General features: G+C 36.1%; 2 protein-coding genes across 2 annotated transcripts; one reads left to right on the forward strand and one right to left on the reverse strand.

Moving 5' to 3' along the window:
- Window positions 1-255: 255 nt before the first annotated feature.
- LOC111894862 (V-type proton ATPase 16 kDa proteolipid subunit) lies at window positions 256-1565 on the forward strand. Its single transcript, XM_023890954.3, has 3 exons — window positions 256-480; window positions 573-858; window positions 1207-1565. The coding sequence occupies exons 1-3, from the start codon at window positions 402-404 to the stop codon at window positions 1337-1339; spliced, it is 498 nt and encodes a 165-aa protein (XP_023746722.1). The 5' UTR covers window positions 256-401; the 3' UTR covers window positions 1340-1565.
- Window positions 1566-7805: 6240 nt separating this feature from the next.
- LOC111894863 (probable LRR receptor-like serine/threonine-protein kinase At4g36180) lies at window positions 7806-11564 on the reverse strand. The gene has a single exon (XM_023890956.2). It carries the CDS (start codon window positions 11356-11358, stop codon window positions 7960-7962), a length of 3399 nt encoding a protein of 1132 aa, XP_023746724.1. The 5' UTR covers window positions 11359-11564; the 3' UTR covers window positions 7806-7959.
- Window positions 11565-11805: the final 241 nt, after the last annotated feature.

Consider the following 11805-nt stretch of genomic DNA (forward strand, 5'->3'; position numbering starts at 1 on the left):
CCATCTGCAAAGGTACAAATGCCTAAAGCATAGTTGTGTTTTATGCACTTGTACCTTCGGAGATAGAATGACAAAATCGCAGATGGCTCATTTCCATCTGCGATTTAAGTGGTTATTTTTGCAAAAAAAAAGTTTTAGGCTAAATTTGTAAATTAATTAGTAAAAATTGTTATTTTTGCAATTTTCTCTAAATAAAATCCCAAATGTAGCCCAATCAAACTATAGCCCATTAATAAGCCAGAAGAACAAAATACCAATCGGCAATTTGGCATCAAACGTGAGGCTACAAGATTGTACGCGTGCTATATTTATCTGCTCAATCAATATTCATACTCCGGCGACCAGTTCACCGGAAAACGAAATCCATTGCGATCTCTCCCGCAGATCAAAAGCTGTAATTCATGTCGTCTACTTTCAGCGGCGATGAAACTGCTCCGTTCTTCGGCTTCCTCGGAGCCGCAGCAGCCCTCGTTTTCTCCTGTAAGCTCAAACCCTAAGCTCAAATTTCATTACTCATTACTCATTGATGCAACATCTCTGTAAATAATATAACTTTTTAATTGGATCTAAAGGTATGGGAGCGGCGTATGGGACGGCGAAGAGCGGCGTTGGTGTTGCCTCGATGGGAGTGATGAGGCCGGAGCTGGTAATGAAGTCGATTGTGCCGGTTGTTATGGCAGGAGTGTTAGGTATTTACGGATTGATCATTGCTGTTATTATTAGTACCGGAATCAATCCAAAGGCAAAATCGTATTACTTGTTTGATGGTTACGCTCATCTGTCATCTGGTCTTGCTTGTGGTCTTGCCGGACTTTCCGCCGGAATGGCCATTGGAATCGTCGGCGATGCTGGTGTTAGGTAGACTATTCCTTTACATTGATTTCATCGTTATTTTATTATGTTTCTGTTTGATATTCTTTGAAGTCTTGTGTATACCAATCCTCATAAATTGTTAGCTAGTACTTAGGCAATAGATAATCAGATACTTACTAAGATATTGAAACCATAAAGTTTAAGAACTTTTGCTTCATCAATGGAAAATTGTCCCTTGGATTAATGACTGGATTTGATTCATAGAACACAATTTGTGGAACTATTGCATCCATTCAATTTGTTTCATGAACTAAACTATGTGAATCACAAGTTTTACTCTAGATTTCTTGCTGAAGAAAATACTAATGTGATTAATTTGAATGATGTGATTAGGGCAAATGCACAGCAGCCAAAGCTTTTTGTTGGAATGATTTTGATTCTTATCTTTGCTGAAGCACTTGCATTATATGGTCTCATTGTTGGCATCATTCTCTCTTCGCGTGCTGGTCAGTCCAGGGCCGATTAAGTCTTTTTACACTTTCTTATCCTTCCATTATCAGGTTAGTTTCACCAGTGTTCAGAAGGATTCAAAATCATGCTTTTATCTTTGTGTTGTTAAATTGTTTGTTAGTTATTAAACTGGATGACACTTTTGCCCTTGAATAAAGCCTTAAAGCTACCATTGTTTGTTTTCTTATTTTGTATCATAAATACATGAAGGTGAAACGGTGTATGATTATTTATTATGCTCATTGTTAGGTGTTGTTTCATTTTTACTTAATGGGCACAAAAGGGTAAAATAGTCATTGTGGCAAAACATTTGAACATAAAGGGTAAATTTGTCATTTATCCTTCAATAAGTTAAAAAAAAAGATACTTTTGTTTCATACAACACTTCCCTTACACCAACTTTATTTATCCATATAACACTTAATTGAGAAAAACAAACAAGCCTTCTTCCAAAAAGTGTAAATATAAAGGGTAAAATAGTCATTTATTTTTGTTCAGACAATTCATTAAGTCCAAAAACTTTCATTATACATACATGATTTATGCCCTCTTCCAGAAATTGTGAACATAAATATTACTACTAATTTAATAAAGAGAAATTTATATCATGGAAAACCAATGAAGATTTGTAAATTAGGAAAATCCTGAAAACTTAACATAAACAATGTTATTAGATTTTGTTATCATGAATGTAAACATTTAATTGTAACTCATGATTTAACACGTGTTAAAGAAAGTTTCTAAATTATATTGTAATCTGTAAAACAATGTTTTCAATATCTGCGATTGCACATTGAATTTTAGTAATTGAAATCGAGTAGTAAAAAAGTTTCTAAACAATTATATTGTAATTTATAATCAAGAGTAAATTACACGAATGGTCCCTAAGGTTTGGGATAACTTACATGTTTGGTCCCTAACTTATTTTTTTAACTTGGAAGGTCCCTATAGTTTGTTTTTGTTACGTGTTTGGTCCCTGTTTTATCTGAAAAGACTATTTTGCCTTTGATTGTTTAATTTATTTAAATAAGGTGGGGGTAGGTAAGGTAAGGTGAGGTGGAAGTGCGGTTGGGATGTGTTTATTTAAATAAATCAAAAATTCAAGGATAAATAGTCTTTTTATGTAAGACAGGGACTACGTGTGCAACAAAAACAAACTGTAGGGACATTCTGAGTTTAAAAAATAAGTTAAGGACCAAACATGCAAATTACCCTAAAGCATAGGGACCATTCGTGTAATTTACTCTATAATCAAAGTTTAGCTAAATCAAAAGAAAGGAACATGAATGTTCCACCACTCAGGCACTTTTTAAGTGGAGTGTTGTTTTTTGAATGATGCTTACATGTTATGAGTTCAAGTGATTATAGCAATATATGGTGTTGATGGCCACATAAATTCGTATCAACATACAAGTGATTATAGCAATATATGCTATCATGCAAAGATCTAATTCTAGTCATGTAATATGTTGATCTACCTAATTGTCTTAGTACCTACATCTATTGGATTAAACACAACTAGTGGTTTGATAATAAACCATTACAATGTTACACATTAGATATTAAAAATATTTGAATATTGTATGTTGATTCAACGAATAGTCTTAATTGTTACATTATCTGAACTTGAAACGGTGCATGAATTAGCAATATAGTATTTTAATTAAAACAACAAACATCGCAATAAAACACAAAAGTAAGTACTTTAGACAAATGATTAGCAAAAAAACACAATAATACTATATAATGGTAATAACCGAAATGTGTTCATCCTAACTTTGTAAAACCTAACTAAAGTAATCTCGGAGAATTTGGCCTTCCATCTCAATGAAAAACACAACATATCGATCTTGAAAACATGGAAAACGTAGCGCTGAAAGACAAATACTTGAATTAGAGGGTTATATTTATATGATGAAAATAGGGTTAAAAGAGTTAGAGTTGGAAAATGATTAAAAAAATAATGATTTCTAATAAAAATCGTAAAGCTCGGATCCAAAAACCGGAGTCCTCGGCTTGAAACCAGAGGGGTCGTAATTTTGGGTGTTATGTGAATACTATTTAGAGTAGCTAGCTTTAAAAATTTAGGGCTTTGGTTGATGTTTTAAAAGTCGGAGTGCTTACAGGTAAAATCGGAATGGTTTGGGGGTGAGGTCTTCGATTGGCAACTAAAACACACGGGTTAAGATGTGTAAATGGATCCACATGGGTCAAATGTGGATCCATATACAAAGACACGTCTAAGGTGCAAACGAGCTGAGCTGAGCCGAGCCGAGCCCAAGCCTGACCAGGCTCGAATCGAGCTCATTTAAGTTATAAGGGCTTCGAACTCAATCTCGACTTGATTCGAGCTTTGTAGTATGGAGTTCGGCTTGGGCTCGTTAAGAATTATATAAGCTTAACTCAAGCTTGATCTCGATTCGAGTTATGTAGTATGGAGCTTGACTCGGACTCGTTAAGAATTATATAAGCTCGGCTTGACTTGTTTATTGTCTATCAAGCCTAAGACTATGTTTGGCGTACTAGCTGTTAGCTGAAAAGTTAGCTTTTAAATAAAAAGTTAGCTGATAAAAAATAACGTTTGGTAAAACTAGCTGAAATATATAAAATCACATAAAAGGACATGTAAGAATATGTGTTTCTATAATTAATTAAGGGATGTATTTGGAAAATTTTAAAAAAAACTCCTAAAAATCTAGTCTAAGTAAAAAGCTAGCTTATAAGCTACTTTTTGGCTTACCAAACACGATAACATAAAAAAACTCAAACAATAAGCTAGCTGTGGCGCGCCAAACATAACCTAAATAAACTTAAGTTTGGTTCGAGCTTGTTAAGAAACTCGTTTACTAATACCTAAATCCATAATTCCTAAGATATGTTTTTATTTTAACATATAAAAATAATGAACAATCGTATTATATATATGCTTGTTTAGGCTCGCGAGCCTGATCTAGCTTAGTGACAAAGACTCGAGTTCGAGGTCGGTTCAGGCTCGTTAAATTCGGTATTGAGTTGAACTTTTAACGAGCCGATCCGGAGTAGCTTACGAGTACTTTTACTCGTTTGCACCCCTCAAACACCTTCCTCTATGATTCTTCATTTCATATTTCCATCTTTTTACCCTTAATATGATGCTTTTGTTTTATTTAAACTAATTTATCAATTTAATCAAAATTAGAAAATAATTAAACGATCATTTCCCAATAACTATATTAATTGAACTTCAGAATTAATTTAAATTGCATTTTTCTTCATTCTCGAATACAACTATTTGATTCTAATCTGTAAATGCACCATATTGTAGCATTTTATCACTTTTTAAGCATTTACAGATTAGAATCAAATAGTTGTAATAGTAGCATAGTTCTTAGATATAATTGGTCGTTTTGCGAACACAACTTTTAATAAATGTAATATAAAATCGACTTTTAATAAATATAATGTAAAATCGACCGATCACACTCCAAAAAAAAAAAAAAAAAATCGTCTGAAGGCTACTCCCACCAAACTTTAGATGATATCATGGATACTGCAGTTTCAATGCTTATATTCCTAACAATGCCCTATTTCAAAGGAATGTTTGGAGAACCCTACTGTGGAGAAGGAGTGACCTTACTTCACAAGCTCAATTCCCCAATGGCCCAACCCTATAAGACTTCTCCCTCCGCATAAGCCATTGATACTTTGCCTCTAGTTGAAGCCATAATGGCTTCACCCTCCGGTCGAAGTCGTCTAGACTTCCCTTTTGGATTTGGTTTCAAGTCCATCTTTAATCGATTACTTCTAGTGGTATCGTGAAATTCACTTCTTCAAAATGTTTAAAAGTTGAGAGTTCGATTCTTATATGATAGTACATATCTGAGTGTGTCATCATTCTATAAAAAAATAAGTATGTTGGTCGTTTGAAAACAACCAATATAATAAATTTCTCTAATAAAAGTAATACATATTTATGTTGGTTAAAATTGTCATGTTCATTGTTTTGTAGACTTTTATATAAACAAAATGGCCAAGAAGAAATCTTTACCAAAAGGGAGTTTTCAAATAATTTTTCCAAATTAATAAGTTTATCATTTTTCATTGTTGTTTACGATGTAGGGCCGTGGAAGATGATAAATGATGAATTAATAATATCATTGTTAAGTAGATTTAAATTGATTCATAAATAGCATTGTTTGATCATACTTGCTAAATCAATAATATCATCCCCGTCTATTTAACTTTATATATTTATGGACCTCTAATAGTGGCATGCATACACGAGATTGTTCATGTTTTTCTAGGCCTGACAATTGGGTTGGGTTCGGGTTGGTGGGGTGGCGGGTCAGAAAACATAAACTCAATCCAACCCATATAATATATGGGTTGACGGGTTGGCAGGTCACAGGTTGGTGGGTTGGAAACTTCAACCCAACCCAACCCATATAACCTGTTTAAGTATATGGGTTTCGCGGGTTCACAAGTTAATGGATCAAACCAACCTATATAACCCGTTTAATAAATAAACAACACATTTTAAAAAATAAGATTTTTTTAACATAAACTTATAAAATGATTAACGTAATTAACATAAAAAAAAGGTTTTCAACATAAATTCATAAAGTCAACAACATTCAAGTAAAAATGAAAAATGAAAACATTCATAGAAAGTGAATGTATTTTTCGTTCGTGACTCGTGAAATAATGACATGTATTTTTTTCTTTTTCTGATTAACGAACCGCAAATGCAGATTAGTCACATACGAATATGGAAGAAATAGAATGATACCAAAATACTCTCTCATTATTACTTAACCGACTAAGCATTTAATTGGACATTAAATGCAAAGTAAGGGCAAAACTGTCATTTTATTATATAAAGTTAGTGGTAATTAATGTTTTTCTTAATCTGTATGTTTTTTGTCTGTGGACAATAATATTAAGATGGAAGGAGTATACCGATTAGCTAGTGAGAAATAAGACCATTGTGAAAATATCATTTCTCTAAGCAAAGTAGCCATTTTCTATGTCCTATGGAAAAAGCGGTCTATTTCTGAATGTGTAATGTTGCCATTTCCACGACTCAGAAATGGACATTTTTCACATCGAAAAATGGTTAGTAAGAAATGTATTAAAAACTCAAAATTTACACACTATGAAATATTTAATTCTCACTAAGAACATCATCTCTATAATACATAATTTTTACTTAAATCATAATAGGCTTAAAAGAAAATTCAAGTTACATTGATGGAAAATAAAAATAAAAACTGAAAAAATATACAAGATTAAATCGTAAACAAATTATCAAACCGATTTAATTAAAAAATCAATTTTCAATTTTTAAAACTTTGTAGAAAAAAAAGTTTTACACTCTTAAAGCGTTGTTCAAGTGGATCCATATTTGGTAGGGGGTCCTTCCATTTCACTTTTTGTTAAATTGAATGTCTTTAATGTCATAACTCATTGGTCAGCATTGACTGTCAACATGATTTATTATTATTATATATGAATGAAAGAAAACAAAATGAAGAAATTTGGTTGGGTTTTCAAGGACATTTAAATTTATTTAATTAATTTTATGACATTAATAATCACCAACGACAAAATTATCATGTGCTTCTATACAGTACTCTATTTGTTGCGTAACGGTTGCTTTGTGAAAATATATTTTATATTGCAATTTTGTTCTTGAATAATTCACCATTTCAAAATTTCAATTATTAAATAGGAATAACTTTTCCATAAGCACTTTAATTTAGTTGGTAGTTTTATTTTTTAATTGTGAATGATTGAATTATTAACTTTAAATCTGATCTACAAATGTATCAATAATAATGTACAATTTAAACACCCAATTATCAAGTCATGTAATTTCCTTTATGATAAAAGTATCCAAATTTTAACCTCATACATAATCTTATATTTGTCTGACATGCAAATTGCTTTGCAAAAACAAAATGAACTATTTATCTTTTTAACAAAATGTCATTGTTAAAAAATATCTATACAGAACAAATTATTTATTTTTGTTTGTAAAATAATATTAACATAATAATATTCTTTAAAATATAATAATTCATTACTTATTTATAACATAAATAAATTTAAAAAACAAATAAATAAATAGACCAAAATTGCTCACATTAATTCATTTAATAAAAAATTAAAACCTTAACCATATTTCTTGTGATCTTATGTCCTTATCGAAATATTGTTATGCTCTTGTTGTACATTTTGTTACTGACAATAGTACGCAGTGTACATTGATATATCACGAGATTCATAGCTATAAATTCCCAATATAAAATCATCCAAAAGTAAGAATAATTAAATAAAAAAATAAAAAATGACACTGTGATGCATTAACGGCTATATTGTCAGTAACCCCAGTGACCCTCACGTGACCTCTGACACCCCTTCGCCGGAACTTCTACTTCCGATGACCCCCACCACATGACTCCTCCACCTCCCCTTTGACTCCAAACAACCAATAATTCATATACATAAACAAAATTGACATATTGAAAACATCGAATTTCTGAACTACATTACTACAATCAAATCGGAAACATCAATTGAAAATTAATGTCAAACAAACAAAAATCAAATTAAAAATAAAAATCTAGCATTCCACATATCTAACATGTTAGATTTTTAAGCCGGTGAAGGTTGACTGGTCGGGTCAGCAGACGATGGAATATCTGGCCCGACCCGACAACCTTCCAGCATAAAAACAATATCCGCCATCGTAGGGCGGTCATGAGGGTCGGGCGCAGTACACAGCAGCCCGACCTTCACACCAAGCAAAAACTCTTCCCATTCGGACGACTCCGGGTCCAACTCAAGTAACCCGGGTTCCAAAAGCTCTGATACTTGACCTGTTTGTAACATCCTCTTAACCCATTTCACAATATCCTCATCTTGCGTAAACATCACCGGTTTCTTCCCCGTCAACAACTCCAACAACACAATCCCGAAACTATAAACATCCGATTCCGGCGTAACTTCTCCGGTCAACACCACCTCCGGCGACGCGTACCCGACCGACGCGGCGGTTTCCGGCGACGACGCTCCGGCGAGGACCGCGAGGCCGAATTCGGAAACGTGCGCTTCGAAATCCGCATCGAAGAGGACGTTTTGCGGCTTTATGTCACCGTGTACGGTTGCAGTCGAATGGAGAAACCCTAATCCCCGGGCGATACCGAGCGCGATTAAATGTCTCATTGGCCAATTCAAAACGTGACCATCTTGATGCGATGCTTCTTGAAGCAGTGTAGCTAGGTTTCCGTTTGGCATGTAGTCGTATACCAGCAGTCGGAGGTCCGGTGGGCCCGCGTAGTACCCGCGAAGAACGGTTAGGTTCCGGTGACGGATTTTCCCGAGGAGTTCGGCTTCTTTTTTAAACGCGATTTCTTCGAGGACCCCGTTTTGTAATCTTCGAATCGATAACACCATTCCATCATTGTAACATGCTTTGAAGATTAATCCGAATCGCGTTCGGGATAAAACGTTTTCTTCATCGAATTGGCGAGTGGCTTCTAGGGTTTCGGCGAGGGTGATCTTGTTGTTGAACATGACGAGTTTCGGGCCGCCATTTTCGCCGGAGCTTCGTGTCCCGGAGCTTCGATGGGGGCTTGGACGCTTTTTGTCGCCGGATTTTGAGTTTTGTTTGATCCGTTTCCGCCACCGGAGGAGGCTGTAGGTGTAGAAGCAACAGCAGATTGACATGAGAAATGCTCCGGCGACCGCCACAATGATTAGAAGAATCAGTCTTTTCCGGCTGCTGCTGCTTTTATCTTTGCATTTTTTGTTCAATGGCTTCCCGCATAAATTAGTGTTACCGGAAAAATCGGATTCGTTGTTGAATCTTGAAGCTAATGATTCGGGTATTTTTCCTTGGAGATTGTTGTTTGAGAGATTGAGATAAATCAAGGTTGGGATTTCTGTGAGATTTGTTGGGATTTCACCTGTTAAGTTGTTTGAACTGAGGTCTAGTGAAGTGAGGTTAGGTAAAGAAGAGAAGGTCGCCGGAATGTTGCCGGAAAGATGGTTGGAGTTCAGAAGGATTGAGTTCAGGGATGAGATACCGGAAAATTCTTGTGGGATTTCACCGGAGAGATTGTTGTTGCTTAAATCGAGTTGGGTTAAATGGGAGAGGCGTGAAAGATCATAAGGGATTGACCCAGTCAAAGTATTTGAACCCAGATTGAGAATCTGAAGATCGGAACTGTTCCCAAGCTCCGGTGGAATCTTCCCGGAGATATTGTTGTTTGACAAAGAGAGAACGGATAAAGACTTGAGGAAGCTGAAAGTTGAAGGGATGTGACCGGAGAAGAGATTTGAAGAGAGGTTTAAGTAATGCAAACCTAATAAGCTGCTGAAACCTTCGGGAACATCGCCGGAGAATTTATTTTCTTGTAGAGCAATTACTTGGAGACTGGGTAAGCCAAAGAGATCCAACGGCAGCTCTCCGGTGAGATTCTGTTTGCTCAAATCAAGAGCGGTGAGCTTGTAGAGACTCCCAATGCTTCCCGGAATCTTGCCTGAAAATCCATTCCCACTCAAGTTCAGAACTGATATCGCTTTCAGATTTCCAATGCTCACCGGAATATCACCGGAAAACTTGTTTCCGGCGAGGTTTAAGGTTGTGAGATTGCTCATTGACATGAGATCTTCTGGCAATGTTCCGGTGAGTGAATTATCTCTCAAGCTAAGTGTTTCGAGCTGTGAAAGATTGCTAAAACTTGAAGGAATGCTGCCATTGAATCGATTTCCACCCAAATGTAGCATTTTAAGCCCTCTCATCTCGCTTAAAAACTTGGGGATTTCACCGGAGAACAAATTCCCTTCGAGATTTAGAACTTTTAAGTTACTGATTTGCTTGATTTCACTTGGAAACAATCCGGTTAACGAATTATTTGCCAACTTCAGCTCCTCTAATCGTTTCAAATTTCCGATCTCACTTGGAATTTTACCCGACAAATGATTACCAGAAAGATCTAAAGCTGTTAATGTGGATAAATTAGTCAGCCACAAAGGGAAATCCCCGTGAATCTGATTCTGTTGAAGATCCAAAACTTGCAGAACACTAAAACAGCTAGAAGATGGAGGAGGTACAATATCTGTGAATGCATTAAACCCTAACTGAACGTTCTTCAGAGAAGGTTGAGAAACCGAAACGTTACAGAAAATAGACGCCGGAATTAAACCAGTGAGATTGTTGTTTGAGAGAGAGATTACTTGTATCTTAGGAATCGAGCCTATTCCCGCCGGAATAACACCTCCGATTTCATTCCCGTCAGCGCTAAAATGAACAAGTGAAGTACAGTTCGCAATCGCCGAAGGTAACGTCCCTTGCAACTGATTATGATCAAGCCAGAGGAACTCAAGCTTCTGTAAAGCTCCATATCTCTCCGGAATAGCACCAGTGAAGAGATTGTATGAGAGGTTTATGAGTTGAAGATCAGGTAAGTCGGAGAGGTTACCAGGTAATTCCCCGGAGAGTGAATTTGAGGAGAGATCGAGGTACCGTAAGCTTGAAGGGAGATTCTCCGGAACTTCACCAGAAATATTGTTTCCGGCGACGTTAAATATCAGAAGCTCGTTTAAGTTCGAGATCTCCGGCGGAATGTCGCCAGAGAACGAGTTATACTGAAGAAAAACATACTCCAACAGATCACATTTCGACAGAGACGAAGGAATACTCCCGTTGAAGTTATTCGACCGGAGGCTCAACCTCCGCAGCATCCTCAAATTACCAAGCTTGCTCGAGAGCACACCGCGTAGCTGAAGACGAGGGAGACGAAGGTCGGTGACACGGCCATCGGAGCAACCGACGCCGCGCCAGTCACATGGAGCCGAAGCAGTGGACCGGTCCCAGCTGGTGAATGCACCAAGCGGATCATGGAGATTAAGCTTGAAATCAACAAGTGCGTCGATTTCTGCTAGGGTTTCTGGAGAACTATCAGCATGTATTAGCAAAGTGGGGGATTGGAAAACGAGAAAGAAGAGAAAAGCAACGGCCGCCATTAACGGCGGAGGACGTTGACGCATTGTGGAAGAGGAAGAAGGCTATTCAAGAATATGTAACGGAAGGAAGCATGGGAGCGTATGTTAGCCTGAGTAGCGGGTGTATAGTGGGAGAGAAAGGCGACCAGTAGAGTAGGTTTCGCGTATTTTGCGCCGCTGTGCGCATTGCCCTCTCTTTTTCTCTCTCAGTTACTGACTTTGCTTACAAAACCCCAAAAACACACAGATTTAAAGGGACACTCAAGTACCCAACTTAAACACTTGTTTCTCTCTCCCTCTCTTTCTCTCTCATACATTTGAATATTCTTTTTCATAAATTATTTTCCTTTTTATTTGCCTCATTAATAAATATGATTTAAATTATTTAAAAGTTATACTTCAATGTTAGATTATTTTAGGTCTTTGCTGTGTTATTAAATGTTGTCTATACAAATTTTATCTACTACAAGGCTTTTTGTTGATCAGTATTTT

The sequence above is a fragment of the Lactuca sativa genome, chromosome 4 (assembly GCF_002870075.4).
Source record: "Lactuca sativa cultivar Salinas chromosome 4, Lsat_Salinas_v11, whole genome shotgun sequence".
Classification (NCBI taxonomy): Eukaryota; Viridiplantae; Streptophyta; class Magnoliopsida; order Asterales; family Asteraceae; genus Lactuca; species Lactuca sativa.

Bases quoted from the DNA above. Each gene is read 5' to 3' on its own strand.
- LOC111894862 (XM_023890954.3), top strand. From the start codon at position 402: ATGTCGTCTACTTTCAGCGGCGATGAAACTGCTCCGTTCTTCGGCTTC. The intron at 481-572 runs GTAAGCTCAAAC...TTGGATCTAAAG, and splicing joins AGCAGCCCTCGTTTTCTCCT to GTATGGGAGCGGCGTATGGG. The intron at 859-1,206 runs GTAGACTATTCC...TGATGTGATTAG, and splicing joins GTCGGCGATGCTGGTGTTAG to GGCAAATGCACAGCAGCCAA.
- LOC111894863 (XM_023890956.2), bottom strand. From the start codon at position 11,358: ATGCGTCAACGTCCTCCGCCGTTAATGGCGGCCGTTGCTTTTCTCTTC.